This window comes from Mizuhopecten yessoensis, unplaced genomic scaffold (genome assembly GCF_002113885.1).
Source record: "Mizuhopecten yessoensis strain PY_sf001 unplaced genomic scaffold, ASM211388v2 scaffold11103, whole genome shotgun sequence".
Lineage (NCBI taxonomy): Eukaryota > Metazoa > Mollusca > Bivalvia > Pectinida > Pectinidae > Mizuhopecten > Mizuhopecten yessoensis.
Genome location: NW_018408881.1, coordinates 464,439 through 483,814, shown reverse-complemented (window position 1 = coordinate 483,814; position 19,376 = coordinate 464,439). Strand labels below are relative to the sequence as shown.

The window sequence follows — 19,376 nt, the reverse complement described above, 5'->3', positions numbered from 1 at the left end:
ATATAATTGATGTGTCTAACTGATGTGATTTTCTATTGCAAGAGTAAATAAATCAACAAAAGAACAGTATTTACGCTGGAAAAGAAAAACATTTATTATGACGTCATAATAAAATGACCCGGTGTTTATTCGTTTAAAATATTAATAATCAATTTAATCAAACTTGTGATTAATGGGAATGTAGATTGTAAATTTCTACAGCACGATCGGTTTAAAGGCGAACATGTTCACACGCGAAAATTTCCAATTTTACAATGTTCAATATCGGAGTACATCACTTCAACTGAAGTATTGAATATTTAAGTAAATCACTTAACTGATAATGTCTAATATCGGAAAAATCACTAAAATCTCATTATGTACTGCAATATGTATAGGTTAACATGTTAATATGTTAAACTGTCAAAAACTATCCTTTTTAAGGACAGCAAGTGCCATTTAGATTGCTGAGATGTCCTCAAATAACTTAAAATCATAATAAATATGTATATATAATGATTTGATATTTGCATACGGGTACCTAAAGATATGAGATAGGATTCATAAAAATGCATTAACAAGTACAACAACAATCTAACCTCGTTTGAAAATGATGTATAAACCTAATTATCCATTTAACCGTTCTCCTTACAGAAAATCATTTTTAGATTTTAAAACTTCAAATCAAATCTCTTGGGTTAAATGAAACATTTAAATTTGTGTTTTTATAAAAACAGTATCTTTTACTCAGTTATGAGGTTATACACGAGTGCACACTAGCATTATATCCTTTTTGCAAGTCCTTTATATTACACGATGTTTACCCTCCTTTTGAGAATAACACATTCCTCTCAAATATTAAATTTTCCATTCGGAGATATTTTATCTGCATAAACAGGATACAAGTAATGGTTTGTTTAAGATAATATAATTACTATACACAGGGGGCCATACAAAGGGATAACCATACACAAATCATAAAGTGTCATTAACTGAAAAATAACTTACACAAGGGAACAATCACAATGGTCCATATACTTGAAAAAGGAATGGAAACCCCATTTACAGAGAAAGGATATCACAGAAGGACATACAAAGGCAAACAAGTATAATGGGAAACCTTTGCATAGGGCAAACCATACTTAAGGAAAACTATACAAAGGGAAAACCATACACGCGGAAAACTATACGTACGGAATACCATAAAAAGGGGAAAAAATAACACAGGGAAAACCATGCACATAGAAAACAACAAACAATTGAAACTATAATAAAGGAAAACAATGCACAGAGAATACTATGTACAGGGAAACCATACACACAGAGAACAACAATAAAGAAAAAAACATTTAAAGGAAATACTATATACAAGGGAAACCCATACATTCGGAGAACTATACTCAAGGAAAACCATACAAATGGGAAACCATACTCGCGGAAAATTAAACTTAAGAAAAACCATGCAAAGCGAAATTTATACACAGGGAAAACATACATACGTAAAACTTTACTAAAGGAAAACCATACAAAGGAAAAATATATACAGCGAGTAACCGTTACCATACGCAAGGAAAACAGAGCACATGGGAAACTATATACAGGGGAAACCGTACAACCATTTACAGGGAAGATTACATACATACACAGGGAAACAACCACAGAGAGTCATACACAGAGAAAACTACATAAAAAATCATAAGACGTCTTACGCAAGGAAAGAAAACCATCAAAGAGGGCCGTGTACAGGAAAACCACATAATTTAATGTTAAAATGCTGGTATAGATTTGTTTGTTGTAGTTTCCGTACCTGTCACGTTGCTACCTGTTTGTGTGTATGCAACAGTTGTGTGGTTCGATCATAGAATTCTGTCTGATATGTACCCACAAATATTCAGACGGTATATTGTGCCTTTATTTTATTTCTTCCCGTCTGTGTTTGTTCAACGTTTATATCAGTCATTTAGTGCATTTTACAGTAACATATTCAGCTATATGTTACTGTAAACCGGTATATTCTAACAGTAACACGTTTTCACTATACCCTGTTATAAACCCCTTCATGATCATTTTCGCTATAGTTTGCTAGCTGTATGTCCATTCGTGTTCACGAAAATAAGTTTTGTTTACAGTAATGCTTCAAACTAATTGAAGTCAACGTGAACTCGTCAAAAGAATAAGAAAAGAAATATATTTCTTATCAAATAAATATGTATGAGGTTTTTTTTCTGGTAGAGTTGATTTCATGATCATCTTTCTGCGTAAATCAGAGATAAAGCTAAATAGATATAAACCATTTGGCTGTATCGGCTCTTGTGACCCTTTGCAATAACAAAACATCCTGGTGCTGTTACAGAGGTGAGCAAAATGTAGAGAACAGTTATTGATCACGACTAGACTGGGTGATACTCGAGCTGCCGTCTCCAATACTACAGCGCCAGCTTTCATTTGGCTTTTAATAATTGATACAATGTCTTATCCGGTATCGTTCAGATGACCTGTCTCTATTGTTACCACTGTATAGTGCTACCTGTAAGGTGGTGTCAACGTCCTTGTGCTATGTTATCGGTCATTTCATTGGCAACAAACATAAAACATAACAATAGTCATGCTCTGAATGTCTCCTCACGAACTGATAGTAATCCGTCTGTCAAATGTTTGTATGGTAAGCCTGTGTAGCAATGTTTCCTGTTACACCTTCACATACCAACGCAAGACTGAAGATCAATGTATGGGACACCGTGTCAAATACAATTCAACTGTTGTAAGTGAATGCATCTATCTCATTGTAAATTACAGTAGCCATAGTAGGGTTGGATGCATGGGGGTCTATTTCAAAAAGATGGTTTATTTAGTGCTCGAGGCTATGTGCAAAATACAATGCTCGTATTGTACATTATTAATGGATGCCCATATGTAAACTATAATGTGTATAGTGACGATGCCTTTATGCAGTTTCTCACTTTGAAAACGTAACATTACTCTGATTTGAACTGAATTTGTCGATTAAGCAAAAGACGCTTACCCTTCCGGAACACCTGATCTTATTTTCCTGTTAGTTTTTAATGGTGTCTTGAATGCGTATACAAAGTTTAATTGATTTTGAATTCTGGATTTTTTTTATTTCTACATCTTCAAATAAAATAAAACTCATACATTTGTATTATGTTATTGGGTTTCTGTGAGGCTTCATGAAAAATAATGTTCAGTTGTTTGGATTTCATCCTGTTCTGCATATCGAATTTCATTTGTAAACTAACTTGTACAAAATGACACAATTGTCACTACCAGATTCCTAGCTATCGTAGAGGTATGGTCCCCATTCCCAATTAATGGGACTGAACTATGTTTGTGGAGGTAGCGACAACAGTGGTATACATATAATGAGTTATATGTACATAATATTTTACGGAAAGTGTCATAATTAAATATATATGAAAATCAATTGCATCTATAGGCACTATGGCTACAGCCAAAACACATGTAGATGAATGTATTGTTAGAATTATTGTCCGATTATATAATAGTTTATCAATCAATATATAATATCTGATTTCTTGCATTAAATTACTTCAGGAAGTCAAAACAACTGCAAGCATACAATGGAAATGAGACGCTTTACACAAAGGCAAGCATTATGCATTTGAGTGTGCTACTGACCGCTTCATTATCTCAAACAGTCAAGTGTTAAAAACAAATTCCGATCGTATTACACGTACCGTTCAGTGTTATATTCGTGTCGTTATCTTACGTGTATGTCATACTTTAGTTCTGTATTTAGTACCATATAAAAGTGGCATTATCTAATCTTATTTTAGTGTCATTTAATTGAGCTCATTTATAGAACTATCACAATATATAATAATAAGATGATTTTTTTTTCTAGTGCTGTTCTGGTACCGTTTTAGTTATTCTAATAAATTATTGCACTATTGAAACTTTTCAAGTACATGTATCATAAATTTATATTCCGGTGAAATTCTAGTTTTAATGCGACTTTTGACGTACCATTACATTGTACGAATCCAGTTCTGGTACATTTTCAGTTATTTTAATGTCATTCTAGTGCTATTGCAATTATTCTAGTGCCAATCCACTTATTATTATTTTTTAATTTTTTTTATTGCTACTTACATCCATACATTTGTTATAGAGCCATTCTAGTACCTCAGCTGTTGTTTGTGTAGCTTTGTAGTACTTAGTGCTAATCTGAAACCATTACAGTACAGGCTTAGCTCGTCTAGTGTAAGTCTAGTAACATTTAGTAATGTTCTTATATCGTATTAGTGTCATTAATATATTATTAATAAGACTATTTTGTGCCATCCCAATGCCACAGCAGTTATCTAAGACTAATGCAGAATTAAAGATACAGTTACGAATGAGCCTTCTTTTGTCACAGTACTAATGAATTTATTTCATAGTTGATTTCTGTTCACCTTTACTGGCGCAATTATTGTGCTTTTTGAACGCTTAACCTGAAGGTTCTGTGGGTTCTTTTTCCGGTGTTTAAAATATTTATCAAAATACGTGTACAAAGTAAACTCGCAAAACAACATGTTTTTTATGTAATATTATGGAATATAAATCAATATGTAGATTATCCCGACAAATATCAGGCGATGTCTGGCGAGTCGTGTTCTGCATACTAATTTAAATAATATGTTTATTGTGTAGGACGAAATCCATAATAAATTATTATTAAGTATTTATAGAACAGCAGGTAAATATATATCCAATGCTGTTAGGAGCGTCTACTTGGCAGGTGCATACAGGTATGTCTCACCTACACACAGGTATGTTAATAAGACCAAACTCTGGTGAGGTAAAATTAACGTTCTTACGTATATGTAAACAATATTTGAATATCAAACAATGAATGCAATTTCAGGTACGCCTTTAGCAAAGTCAAATGACGTTAACTAGATTTGTGATAAGAAATCTCCTATACAAATATACAAATATACACATTGTGAGGCTTGCCTTTGGTGAGGTGAACGTAGTGTTTTGAATTATAAAATGAAAAGCTGTGAAGTCAGTGTGTATTGTAGAGTAAAATTGTGGGACACATTCATGAATTGAGTAACTCGTGTAAAGTAAATAAAGAGATTTTTACACTTGGACATTATATCACTGGGGACAATAACAGCTTTGTTGAAGAGAAGTACACCGACAAATCTAACGAATCATTTCTTCAATGATACTTCTACACTCAATAGACTTTCTAAAGGACTGGTAATGCTGAAATAACTACTTGTCTAATCCTTTTTGTTCACTTTGACAGTGACATATTTTGAAATTTAAAACATTATACCTGTGTATTTTATATTTGATGGTAAGACATGACATGGGTACACATGTGAGGACTTTCTATGCCCTCTACGTGTGGGGACATTAATGTAAACATGAGATATTTGATGCACGTATTGTAGGCGTATTAATCTAGGTTTGTATTGTTTCATTTGTCTACTACTGCTTTCCCTGTGCCTTATGTTACTAATAGCAACATGCATAATGAACGTCAGGTGACGCCTACGTCACATTTATAGGCACGTCTGCGGTCTGATGACAAGCATGCACAATTATCTCGTTTCCTTTTCAATTTTACTAGCCGTGTTACTTTATCAGAATGTCTCGATGAGATGTCTATTATAAATTATTTACCTTCACATTATGACAGGTTTGAAGCCATCCCTTTTGTGACGCTACTTTGTCATGAGCTATGATATGTTTCTATTGATTATGTTTATACCCCATTTGACGTTTAATTTTCTGTGCGTCATCAAGTGTGTTTTAGATTTGATATAGAAGGTAAAGCAATATTTTATGTACTTTTGATTTATTTTTTTTGTCTAATGCAAAACGTGCTGGAATTGACCTTTGACTAAATTGTTTTTGAGACCATTTTTTTTCTCTCAACATGAGGTCATTCATCATTTATACACCCTTTCAAACACTCATTCATTTGTCAAATTGTACGTGATTTGTGTGTGTCATCTCTATGGCAAACATCGTTTTAACACAATAGAAAAGAGGTGGGACTCTCTACCTCAAGGTAGAGACACATGCTTCAGTGCGATATAACTTCAGTTTACTCCCCCTCAGTTCATCTTAGGCTTTAAGGTAGCTTCGATTTAAAAAATAAATAATATTTATTATCGGTAACATTTTACGGTTGTGGCTAGCTACCTCGTACAGGGAAATGTCACGAGTTCGATGTCTTGCTATGAAAGGTTAGGTATATTGTATACATTACGTCAGTCTATAAGCTGTTTGTAGATTTCAACCTCGAACAATAGGTATGTGTTTATGTAAGGTGAAAATATGCCTTTTTTCGGACATTTGAACAACATGTATAATTAATCACTATCGATCGATAAATAATCTTAGACATATTATTGATCGTTTAGCTGGCGTGTTCTGAAGCGACGCCATTGAAGTAGCATTATTATTCTGCATGTTTAATAGTTAACTAATGTACATTTGTCTTCTGTACCTGTAACCACAGGTATACGTTATTAATAGGACGTCACACAGGTAGACACATCATACTGTGTTAAGTAGACGTATATTGGTATACAACTATACATGTAAATACCTATTTAGGTTACACTTGAACTACTTCTTTGAAGAATATGATAGACGTATAACACCCAATACATATGTTAGTCCCCGCTAAAAGTAAAACGTGTATCACAATTTTGGGGCATGTGACATAAACACGTGTTTATAAAATGTATCATGCCGTGACCAAAACTTGGCTTTGCAAAATTAAAACCGTTTATAATATTTGACAATCGTTGTAAATTTTACGTTTTGCAAAACAAATAAAGTTATATTTGCTCCTAAAGTGAATAAATTCAAATGTAAGCTGAAATGTACATGAGGTGTTGAAATCAAGTAACAGATTTACATTGTGAAGGGAAATAGCATGGTCTGTCTTTTTCATACATGGCTTAAGCGATTTTATCTAACGTCAGAATGTGTTCCTTTTAATAACAAAACATTGCCTCGATGTTATATGTTCATAAAGTTATAGCAAAGATGTAAAATGCAAACATGAATAAATATCCAAATTTTGACATTTTACTGAATGTCCGCAGATCAGTTCTGACAAAGATAGGGACAATCAAACTTAACTAAAATCAATATATATTTTTATTAAGTCATGCTCTGCCGGACAAACCTGAGTTCCATGATTCTCCACCAGATTCCCTCATTTACCACGTGGTCGTTACATGTAATGGTATTTGACTGAATGAGCATTCACAGGTTAAAATTGGTAACAGATGGACTGTGATAGCGCCAATGCATGTTTTTAACATGACCTTCTGAGCTCATACGTACAGCAAATATTTTGAGTGACACGAACTATGAAACAGGGCCTTTCACTCATGTGCCTTACATATACATAGAAGTATACCTCATACGCTAATCAATATTGCAAACAGTAGTCATTTAAAGTAAGTACGACGAAGCGTCCAAAAGAGGTGACATCATGCTTTCAGTAACGTCCACCGACAGTTGAACCAGTAAACTAAATGTTTTGTTTGATCATAGAACGAAAGTATAAAGTGTCAATCAATATTACACTGGTTTGGCACCCTGTCAAAAGGTGTTTATTAATGTACGTGCTGAGAAAGTTAGTTAAACACCTTGAGTTGGAGTTGCACACTGTAGTTGTACCCTGTTGTGTTGACATTATGTATTTTTTGTTCTAGTTCTTGCCCTGTCTGACGAATTTGACAAATTGTACACCGCATATAGGTATTGAAACTTCGCATATAGGTATTGAAACTCCGCATATAGGTATTGAAACTCCGCATATTGGTATTGAAACTTTAAGAATTAATTTAATACATGTTACTGTATAATTAAGGTGTGTTACGAACCTTCCCATCTGTCTCAACAGTAGTTTAGACCAATTTATATTTTCCACCTTTTGGCCCCTTGCATCACTGATGAGTCCTAGAAGGGCAAATCAGCTGCATGTATAAAGCAGAGTGATAAATTTCTGGCATACTGTATCTTCGCAAGTGTGTTACTAATAGTCTTTAACCCATATTACACTGCTCTGTAATACATCTCGTTTATTTCAACCTACAGAGCATTTTCTCCGCCTGTTACTTCTTGATTAGTACCTTACTGATATTCATACACATGCACAGGTGTCTCTGAAATACGTTTCGAGAATACAGAATATTTTCATATGAAAACAAGATTCATGAAATACTCCGAGTTCATTTTTTAGTACATTTTATATGTAACAATCGTTTTACTTTTACTTCTTAATATATACAACCCTTGTAACTGAATGTCCCTGAGTCATGTTAAGGTTCAAGTGTTGTTACCATCACCTCGACGACACCAGGTGACTAGCTCAGTGTTAATTAAACGTGTCATAGTTTATCACGTTATACATGGCAATTAATACCTTGCTTGTAAACCTAGTTATCTTACATATTGATCAGATAAAGGTCGAGAAGTCCGCAATATATAACTAGCGGTAGGTAGGCTTACACAAGAAGGACAGGTAAAATATCTCGTTAGTACACACCAGTATGACGACTAGGTGATGACAGTTCGGATCGTCACGGTGTTGTGAGTTTGTCATTTAAAACGAACATTTGACGGATCGTAGATAGGTATAAACTTAACTAAAACACTGCCGTGTGGTGTAGATAATAATTGCTCGGGCGAGTCGTGTATATTTCTGTCTAAACTCTAGGTAGAAGTGTCGCACGCTCTATTCACCTCGCAGCACCCCTGTACGGCTCGGTAACACCGGGGTAGGCAGTGTCAGTAGGACGCCAGCGTATTGTAAACCGGTTTTGGATTAAGTACTCTCTGTGTAGGCGCTTAGCTGTTATTGCTCTAACGACTATTGGACGACAAACATGTAACTGGTATGTGTCTTCTCTCTTCGTCACAGGTTTCCTTGCTGATGGTTCTGGACGAGTCTCTGTGATCATCTGTAGGGTTCAACTACTCGGGAGAGTTTAACTGAAGATATCTTTAACAGGGACATACCAAAACAAAACCATGGAGAAGAAAGTGTACCAGATCGGCACGTGGCACGATGATACCATTCTGGATAATGTTATTAATGAAATGGCCAAGCAGGTCAGTGCAGGAAAAGGGTCAAAGGTCAAACTGACCATCAATAAACATGGAGTAACCGTAATGAAGTCTGCCGCTCTGACAGGAAAACAAATGACGGATTACCTTCCAATTGAAAATGTTTACTTCATAACTGTGAACAAGTATCACCCTTCGTGTCTGTTGGTGATTGGAAAAGACCACCCAACGAAATACCAGATCTTGGCCTTCCGGTGCACCAGTGGTCTGGATGCTGGCATGTTCGTTAAATATTTCAAGGACCTAAAGCGTCAATCCAACCCAGGAGAGGGATATAACGTTGAAACAAAAAAGTCTGAAGGTGCAAACTGGACTTTTCGTTCTAAAAACCAAAACAATAACAATCGTCAATTAAGTGCAGTGGTAGACATGCACAATGAACGAGCCAAGGTAAACGAGGACATCCATATTCATATGAACGGCGGGAGCCATCCTGAGAACGGTGTGGCTAGAACATACATCAATCCAATAGCAGACGTCGAGCCTTCAACACTGACAACTGAGGAAAAAACGCATGCGCATACGATCACTTCCGGCAATGTAGTCTTACGGGAAGAAAAACACATTGTACATCACCGCCACCTGTCAGACAATGTGTCAGAAGCTTCTGAGACATCACTCCGAGACGAGTTGGACGTCCTTTCACAGGAATTGAGAGATATCAAATTTATTCTCGAGAAATCCACCGGAATCGGCCCTGAGGATTATCAAAAATCTGTTGTTGTCACTCAAAAAGGGACAGAGCAACCAAATACTGAGGGGGTGGTGGTAATGAGGAGGATTGAACAGCCGGATCCACATGTGCTATTAATGAGGGAGGAAAAAGTGACGGAGGTTGTCCACCATTCTAAAACAAACGGAGAGGTACGACACCAAATTATCACCAACGGTAAAGTCGAGCGCGCTGCGTCCCCTAAGATGGAGGGAGAAGTCAGAATTACTGTTCCCGACTACCGGTCCTCAACCGACTCTACCACTAAGGTTTATACTTCCACCGAGACCCCCCGGGTCCAGTCTAATGAGCATGTCCGAGACGCCAACTACAAATCCTGGGGAGGGGACAGACGTTCCATTGTCAAGCCCCAGGGTAACTGGAGGGATGAAGTGGTCCTTAGACAGAGGGTTCACGGCCGTCCGCGCCCTCGCTCGGCAGTCTACAGCACATCAAGTTACGGTAGTATATCCGGTAGTGTCCGGTCTTCACGTGCACCTAGTGCGTACATGCTGACCGAACACAACCGTCACCATGCCAACCATCACACTGCCCCAACCAATCGCGGGGGCAGTTACAAACGCCTGCACGTGGCGACCACTGTCCAGAAACCCATAGAACGCGTGTATGGACGTCATTCTACGTACGGCGGTAGGCCGATCATCGTGGAACGCCCGACGGTTGTTGACCATAACCAGAACAATGTGGAAAAATCTCAACATAACGGACGTGAATCGGTTATCATCAGGACGTGAACAAGCTAGTACAATGTCCGTCAACAGAACTCTATGTGATAAACTATGGACGCCAGTGTTACGTTGATCGAACCAAGAGCAAGGTACATTATTGTTTTTACATTGTTACAGTGGATTATAGCGGGAAGCTTTGCTTTCATTGTTCGCAACGTAATTTTACAAAACACTTACATAATGTATATATATTAATATATGTCTGACAGGAGCTGTCAGATCACGTACATGTGCAAGGCCTAATTTACATACACAATAAGGAAGATGTGAATACAAACTATGGAATTGATGGATTGCGCCCGGAGGTAAGCGTCCAAATTATTCCGCGTGTCATTACCATACCTGTGTATGTTTATGTGTGTAAAACTCGTGCCTTCACCATGGGATGTGATTTCATTTACTGATTACTCGTGTTTGGATATACAAATATATTTCGCGCCGGATATGACGTCATAGTGTCAAAATTATTTCATCACTTCTACATGTTTTGTTTATTTTCTAATGTTTGAAATCCTCATGAGACATTATAAAATGTATACTTTACCAAACGTCTAAGAGAGAAATATACATGTACAATGATATTATGTAAAGAATGGTGAAAGACTGGATTGTTTTTTTGGAATACTAACTGGAAGTACATTATCAGATTATTTCATGCTAATAGCTTCCATTTATATGTGTAAGCAGTTTTATATCAAGTATATTCAACAATAAATCACATATATTCACAATATATAACAGTATATATATACATATACATACCGTATGTATATATGTGTCTCCTATTTTGAAACAAATTATATAGAGAGTCTACCCTGTGGAGAACGACGTTTAAAGGGACCAATGCAGTTTGTATTACTATAACACACATTCCTTTAAAAAACCATTCAAATCGCAATAATGGATTTCTTGACTGAGAGCAATCTTTGTGAGAGGACAGGATCACCTTTGTCGTGTCAGGACAATCTGGTAAATACGTCATCACATTTGAGACTCCTTATCAGCAATGTCACGCTCTGATAATTTGTGATAACACATTAATAACCAGTTTATGTAAACAATATTCAACATATTTCCATCTATTTTCCAGTCTTTTGTCATGTTTCGCAATTTTTTTCGGAATGTTATTATATAATGCGAAATCAAAACAGTCGAAACGTATTTATTCAATCGGTAGGTTAGTGCAGATTGCAAAACAAAACAAGCGAAAAGCTACAGCTCACGCAACCCGTTGTGACAGGAAATGAAATAAGACAGTTATCTGACATTGACAGAGACATTGAAACGGTGTTCAAATCATAATTTACTTTTGCAATTATATTTGTTTGTCTCTGTTATCAAATAAAGTGAGACGAAAATACCAATGCATGTGTCTTGTGCCGTTATGTGCTCTTTAAGGACTTCAACAAGCGGTGCCTATAATACCCTTCTTTACAGGAGACCTAGACAGGGTGTCAAATAACTGTGTTGTTAGTAGAACATAACAGTATCACTGCGTTCATCTATTAATATTTACATTATCCCAGCAAGCCCTTATATTAACACTATCAAAAGAAATTGCGTTCATGGGGCTATGGATGCAATGGAGTCAGTGTCATTTAGAAGCATCTCCTCTTACCTCGAATCACGTGAGACCATCATAAAAAGAAAACATTTAGGTGACTTAAGGTTTGTTCAAGTAATATTTTTCGCACTAACGATACGTGCTCTTTTATACATCAGATATTAGGGAATTATTATTTATCTTTATTATTAATAACTATGTATGTATAATACAGATGTACTTATCTAACATACATACCTGTATAAACGTATACAAGTTACTTCGACATGTATATTGCATGTCCAGCATAATACTTAAAATGGACCAGTCTATGAACATTATGTACTATTTACCAATTAACCTTCATCAAACCACCTAAAATAACGAAATGTACATTCACGTTTTTATTATTGTACAATCATTACTTTATTTCCAGACCCATTCCTTTATTGAACAACATAATCATTTTAAATATATTTATTAATCGCGTTATCGTTAAAAATAATCCATAAGGGTAAAACCCAAATTAAGAAAATTTCTTTTATATTTTCAACGTTACAATTATGATGTCACAAATATATTAACGTCAGTATCAGAGTTACCCGACCTTATTGATCATACTTAATTTAAGTGATACTGAGGTTTCCGAAAATATGATTATTTTTAAAATATTATTCATTTCGACTGCAGTCATATAAATGTATTGATATGTTTTACTATAATGTTGCATGGAATTCACTTTCAATTGAAAAAAATATTAATATTTATAATTAGAAATAAACAGTAAGGGAGCACCTTTTTAAAAATAAAGTGTATTAATGTAGAAAGTCAAATAAAGTACACGGTTTACTGCACCATATCGCCATTTTCACTTTTACTAAGATCAGAAAATGAAAAAGTGTTCCGAATAATAAATGAAATAATAAATAAATATTCAACATTTGATATAGCGCCCTATCTAGCTAGAATAAAGTGTTATACAGTACATAGATATGCGATTCATACAATCTATACAATTAAAATATTCATTAATTAATTAATTTTTGAGGAATTTGCAGGAGCTGCCTAAGCAGGCGCTAACTACTAGCCTATGACACCTGGCTAATATTTCGCAAATCTCAAAACAATCATATGTATAATTACTTCAGAAGGGGAAAGGTGCGTTTGAAGCCCCTTATGTTTTAGATATTTTAGGGTATCGGATGAAAAGTTAAGGCCATTCCCACGTTGCACAACAAATTTCATGAATATAACAAATTCGAAATCGTAACATGTTAAATGTTACGATTTCGAATTTGTTATATATACCTGTAATAGTTATACTAAACGTGTGGTTTTGTTTATTGGAAGCGTAAGAAAAATAATAAACATTGCAGTTCATCAAAGCTTTTGTCATCACGGATTGATTCCATTCGGGTCAACTCGGGAGCTGTTAAATGTTTACACTGTGTTGCTTTCTGCATCAGAAACTGAATTTTTAAATAAGTGTTATTTCCCTATTTCGTATTTCTAGTAATTATTTGAACCAGTTTCCCGATAGTCAACAAATGCGTGAGGAACAGTGAACGTCCTCCCTGGAAGAAATGACCATACAGTGTAATATATGTCTTACTTTACATGGCTCTCTGCATAGACTTTATATGTTTTTTAATCAGGTGTCTATTTCCTTACTTCTTTGCATTTCTTGTGACACAGACATTAATATAAGTCAACGTATTTTAATTTTAGAGAAACGAGATAAGAATATACTGGAGAACATGCATCGTATGGTTATTTTGCTTATTTCGCACTCAAAGTCGTCACACTCAGATGGTTGTGTTTTTAGTTTACTAAAAGGCACATACTGACATATTTGTTTCAGTTTGATTTATTTTGAATTTGGTTGCCCATTGAAGGTGTGATATTGATCGTCTTTGAGAAACGGGTATTTACTTTGATTTATGTTTTATGTGAAGCCTTTGGACCTATTACCTCCAAAATAAAGGTGCTAGCGTCACATGTCAAACGCCAATTGCAATTTCAACAGGTAGAGTTTGTGTGTGATAATAAGACTAGCAAACATTTCCCTAGACACATTGAACTAAACAGCCCATTTAAGATCAACAAAGAGAGGTTCTTGTTTAAATTCACATTCATATTAACTAGTCCATATATTTTCATTCAGATTTCTTGGCACCACTTTACTAGTAGATATACCTACGTTAATTAAACTGTAATTGATTTCATCGGCTTTTAACACATTTAACTAAAGCTCTGATTCTTCAAGGAACCATTAATCTAGATACAACACATGCCAATATTTAAATATGTATGAGACGTGTTTAATAAAATGGAAACATTCCCTAAGACGATCGAATACCAAGGTGTCATTGTCGTTTCTAAATCAAACGTCAATGTCTATGCACAGCAATGAAGATTGAACAGCGTCTGGCAACTAGAACGACTAGACTTTTATGAAGCCAATTTCCTTTTTTGCACACACATAGTGTTTTTTTACTCAGACTCACTGGAAATTGCATGGATTCTTTATTGATCAAAACAGAGTTGTAAATGATTAAACGTCTCTAGCTGTGATTGTATTGCGTTCTTTTGAAGAAACGAACCAATAAGGAAATACAGAAATGTCAACAAAATTGTAATTCGAACCGTCAGGTATGAAACTGTAGCATGGAATATTTTGGCTAACGCTAGTTTTTCTGTCCTTGTTTGTTTTCTAATGAAAATATTTCATTAACAAAGTCACGTGTATCTTGCAGTGTATTAGTTACTGTTAAGAGTTAACATTTATTGCTTTGTTTTGATCCTTCTATAGATTTTAACATTTACAGTTGACCGGACTTCTGACGACCGAGATTTTCTGTATTACTTATCACTGACCAATGGTGACGAAGAGACCAAGCGATGCAGTTTTTGATAAGGGTTTCCATATTACATTTTAATGTTTTGATAACTGGCCTCTAAATTGTTTCTTCATGTCGTGAACTTGTTACAAACCAATCTTCAGGCCTGAAGGAAAAACAACAACAACAACCACAACAAAATAACTTGGAAAGGTCACTGTGTGAAAACCACCATGACCCGATCACGTTCAGCGATCAAATAAACTCTTGACATAGATACATTTTCCTGTGTTGTTAAAAAGGATTTTTTGAGACATGACTGATCCATTTCTTATTTTCTTCGACAAAAACATTTTTGAAATTTGTGAATGGTTATTTAATTGGTAAGGTTAAACAAACCACATGTGAACTATGATTGATGAATATGTTGGCCAAAGCATTTTAAAGTTTGAATGGAGGTTGGGCTTTCATACGACAAAACCTCTTCTCTCCTTTATAAATGGGACACAGGTAGCCCTATTTCAATTTTTACAAAGACTTGTTAGATTAACCGCTTGAAACTAAAATTTCAAACTGGTACATTTTTAACATTTATCCAATTTTTGCAAGTTTCAATAGAACTGTCGTCAGTCCAAAGAGATCATCAAATTCCGTAAAGATATTTAAATGACTTTAAATGTGATTGCATTATATTTAAATTGCGCTTTTATCACTTGTTTTATAATCTAACAAGTCCTTCAACAACAAGGTTCTGTTCTAGTTCAGGACGATCTGACATAAATACCTGTATGAGTGAAGCTGGTCGACCCAAGAACATAAAATAGGCCCGGAACACAATGGCCGGACCTACATCAAACCATAAACCCTGTACAGTAGCTAATATTGCTTCGAAATGTTGCCTCTAACTCGGGTTTACCTAATTGATTGGTCTTGGCTTTAAATTCAGGTAAGATAAAACCCATATGATGACAGTGCTGACTCAGCTGGCCAGGGCTCGTATTTATGAAATCGTTCTCATGCTCAAACATGGATTCTTTGCTCAAATCAACTTTCTTGTCACTCGCTTAGATCATGTCAAACGATCAAAAAGTAAAATGTAAACATTAAAAACAGTTTCTGGCTATAAGATTTTCCAAATCTTTTGACAAAATAAGATTTAATTCATGAATTATTTACGGGAATAAGAAATTCAGCTTGAGCACAAAACCCATGCTTAAGTATTAGAACGGGCCCTGGTGCAATTTCGATCTAGGTGGCGAAAACGAGTATTTGGGATAGTGTTCTTTTAAAAATGAGTTCTTAATTTATTGAAAGATTATGTACATGTACGAGGAGCCTGTAAAAATCAAATTTAAAGTACGCCATTCCTGGACATGTTTGCTTAAACATTTTGTGTGAATCAGATTAATAATTGCAACCGGTATTGTATTACCAATATCCAGCGGTTGAACAAAGTTTAAGTGTTTTTGAAAATCGTTCGTATACGATTCGTTCTTATTTGCAGACAAATACGTGAGAAGGTCATGCTCAGTTCAGGATGAACATTGGGGTTAAACTGTCTTATTAAAATTTAAATACTATGCTATGCATAGTCCTATTCATGAACGTAATACTATGCGTTCTGCCGATACATGAGTATTTATTTGTGTAGGTAGTGCAGTGGTTACCATTTTCAATTAAATTTACCAGGCAACTTTAAAGTAAGGGTCTCTGTATGAAAGGAACATCACGTGAAGAGCCATATTTTTTTTAATGAATGTATGTATTGTATGCTTTTCCACTTATGTTACCTCGCTATCCCCATATTCATAGTCCGTTCCAAATGTCCAGTTTAACCACTTGGATTGTTCGGGAAAGCCCTGCTAAAAATAGCGCCGATAACGTCACCTGACTAGGCAGTAAACACAAGTGGTGTGAGCTAAAAACAGGAGAATCAGAACCAAGCTATTCAAAAAATCATCGATTTAAAAAGGCTCAGACTTCGTGAAAACGGTAGCATGCCAAGGCTATATAACAAAACGGTTTAATATTTCCATATTTATCAAAAGAATATTTTATCCTGCAAAAATTCAATTTTTCATTGGTCTTACGTTTACGAGTGTGATATGTTGCAACGCATATTGCAAATAAAACAGCAAAATGTGGAAATCAAAATAATTAAAATGGTTTTCTTATCACATGTTGTATTCTATTGCATTAGCATTTGCAAACAGTGCATGCTGTTTTGAATTTAATCTTTTTATCATCGATGCATTCCTGAATTACATTTTGCCTGTAAACAACAATGTTGTAATGACACAGATCGGGGTTACATACTCGGCGTACCCACGCAACCTCTGTACTTTGTTCGGGTAGCTTACGGTTTCTATAGGTAAACAGTTCACGCTTCCTTCCAGACAGACGAGCGGGACATGCCAAAATGGGATAAAAACCGCTTCCTGTGAATTTTAAAAAGTGTTCCATTATTCATCACCTATAAAGTGAAAGACAATATTCGCCTATCTTGCCGTTGTTGTTTGGCAGGTGAGCAACCAGCACCCACTGACATAAACATACACTTTTTAATACGACACTATCGGGCTTTTACTTTTTATTCATATTTTTTTTTCTATAACCTACCCCCTGATATATGTAAATAACTTTTCATAATAGGGTTGGGGTTTTTTTCCGGTACCCCACTGTTAGTTACGTAATTATACAACAGGAAATGCACAACGTTTTGTGTATAGCTTAAACTTCCCGATAGGTGGGCTTTTGTTGACATATGCGGCTGATTTTGTAGAGTGCACCGATCGATAAAAATGTCATTTTGTCAATAGACATAGAATATTTAATAGTTCCTTGTTGAATAATGCCTATTTTACGCACAGAATACTTAAATATTTCCATGACTGTATTAGGACGAGTTAAGGTAATGAAAGATTAGGCTACACGAATAAAATCAAAATGATGTTCAACTGGAAAACATTACATAAACCAGTTGATTATATTTTTAAAACTCAAAATGAAATAATGACCTTGTACCAAACAGCGGGGGAGGTTCAGAATGTTGAAATCGCTTTACAATTTGGAGCGGAGCGTCATGCTATGATGTCAGAATACCATAGCATCACAATCAAAGCTAATGCCGATCGCGACATTCACGCTTCCTTATCGGATTGGTTATTCCATTCAATGGTTATTTATTCTGTGTTTTTATTGGTTTAAATTCGAACAAGTGTTCACTTTCAATAGGGAAAATATGATTTTGTTTATTTCTCGAAGCAGTGAAAATATTTATAAATATTAAATGAATAATACTTTCCAATATAGCAATGGTAAAATGTTCCGTCCGTAAAAGTTTTGTGCTTGTATCGGTGTAAACGTATGTATTTAACTACATGCCTTTAAACTGTCTGCTTTTACCTACTAGAACAAAAATAACATTATGCATTTGTAAGCAAGTATCACTGTTTTCAGAAAAAGTGAAATCGTCTAATGAGTCATAGAAGGGCGAAACAGTTCTCTGGTGCAGTGAAATTCATTTTTAGCATACTGTTTCTTTTAATTGCCAAATTTCAAACAGTAGGTCACCAATCGTCTATGTGTCTTTACGTTTGTCTTTCATAAAAAGAAAACCATTCTTCAAATTAGGGCAACTGAGTTAACAAAACATATGAAGCTATTTAAAGCAACACAAATAAAGACAATAGCATATATTCCTTCATCAGACAAGTAACTTTGATCATAAACAAGAAACTGTATCAATGTCACTTTCTGATGGAATGTCGATGAAGGGGTAGACGCAACGACACAGAAATATAGAGCGGTGACGAAAGAAGAAGCCAGGAACATGGTCTATATTTAGCAGAGGAGAGGAAGATGTGTTGTGTGAGTCCAAAATTCATCTAATATTGTGACGGCTGCAACTCAAAGCATTGTGCTGAGGTAAAGAAGCGAAGATATTCCAGTGAGAGAAGAATGTATAAGCTACAATCATGACGTACTTGTGTTGTCATAATGGCCCTGTGAGATGAGGACAGGGAATTATCAGCCATAATTGGAATACTTTGAGTATGTCTATTTCTAAAATAATATAAACATTCATATAGCACAACAAGTGAAGTGTTGTATATGACTAGTACTGATATGTATTCTATCACTGTCATCATACGTTTGATGTAGTCAGCAATAAATTGCCACGATCATTTTATAATATATTTAAGTTCATATCAACAATAATGATTATGTTACTTCCGAACGTTGGTACAAGTTGCTTTAAAGTGATTTATTGCTATTTTAAAAGCAAATCCTCGGTCCCAATATTGAATGTGCAGCCTGCGCTTTTATATTGTCTTTTGCGCACAAAGAAAGACGGGCCTCACCGTCAAGCACATAAAAAGACGAATATTTGGAAACGATCTTATCAAAAGAGAAAG

General features: G+C 35.2%; 1 protein-coding gene across 4 annotated transcripts in view; it reads left to right on the top strand.

Moving 5' to 3' along the window:
* Positions 1 to 11,939, top strand: part of LOC110465859 — a 31,967-nt gene extending 20,028 nt beyond the window's left edge. For 2 of the 4 annotated variants that reach the window (XM_021521968.1, XM_021521969.1), the window contains exon 3: positions 8,909 to 11,939. In XM_021521968.1, the coding sequence (XP_021377643.1) occupies positions 9,019 to 10,581 (1,563 nt within the window). In that variant the 5' untranslated portion in view covers positions 8,909 to 9,018 and the 3' untranslated portion in view covers positions 10,582 to 11,939. Of the gene's footprint in view, positions 1 to 4,703; positions 4,773 to 8,908 lie in introns of those variants that run through there. The other 2 variants (XM_021521971.1, XM_021521972.1) reach the window with 2 other exon arrangements.
* The last annotated feature ends 7,437 nt before the right edge of the window (positions 11,940 to 19,376 follow it).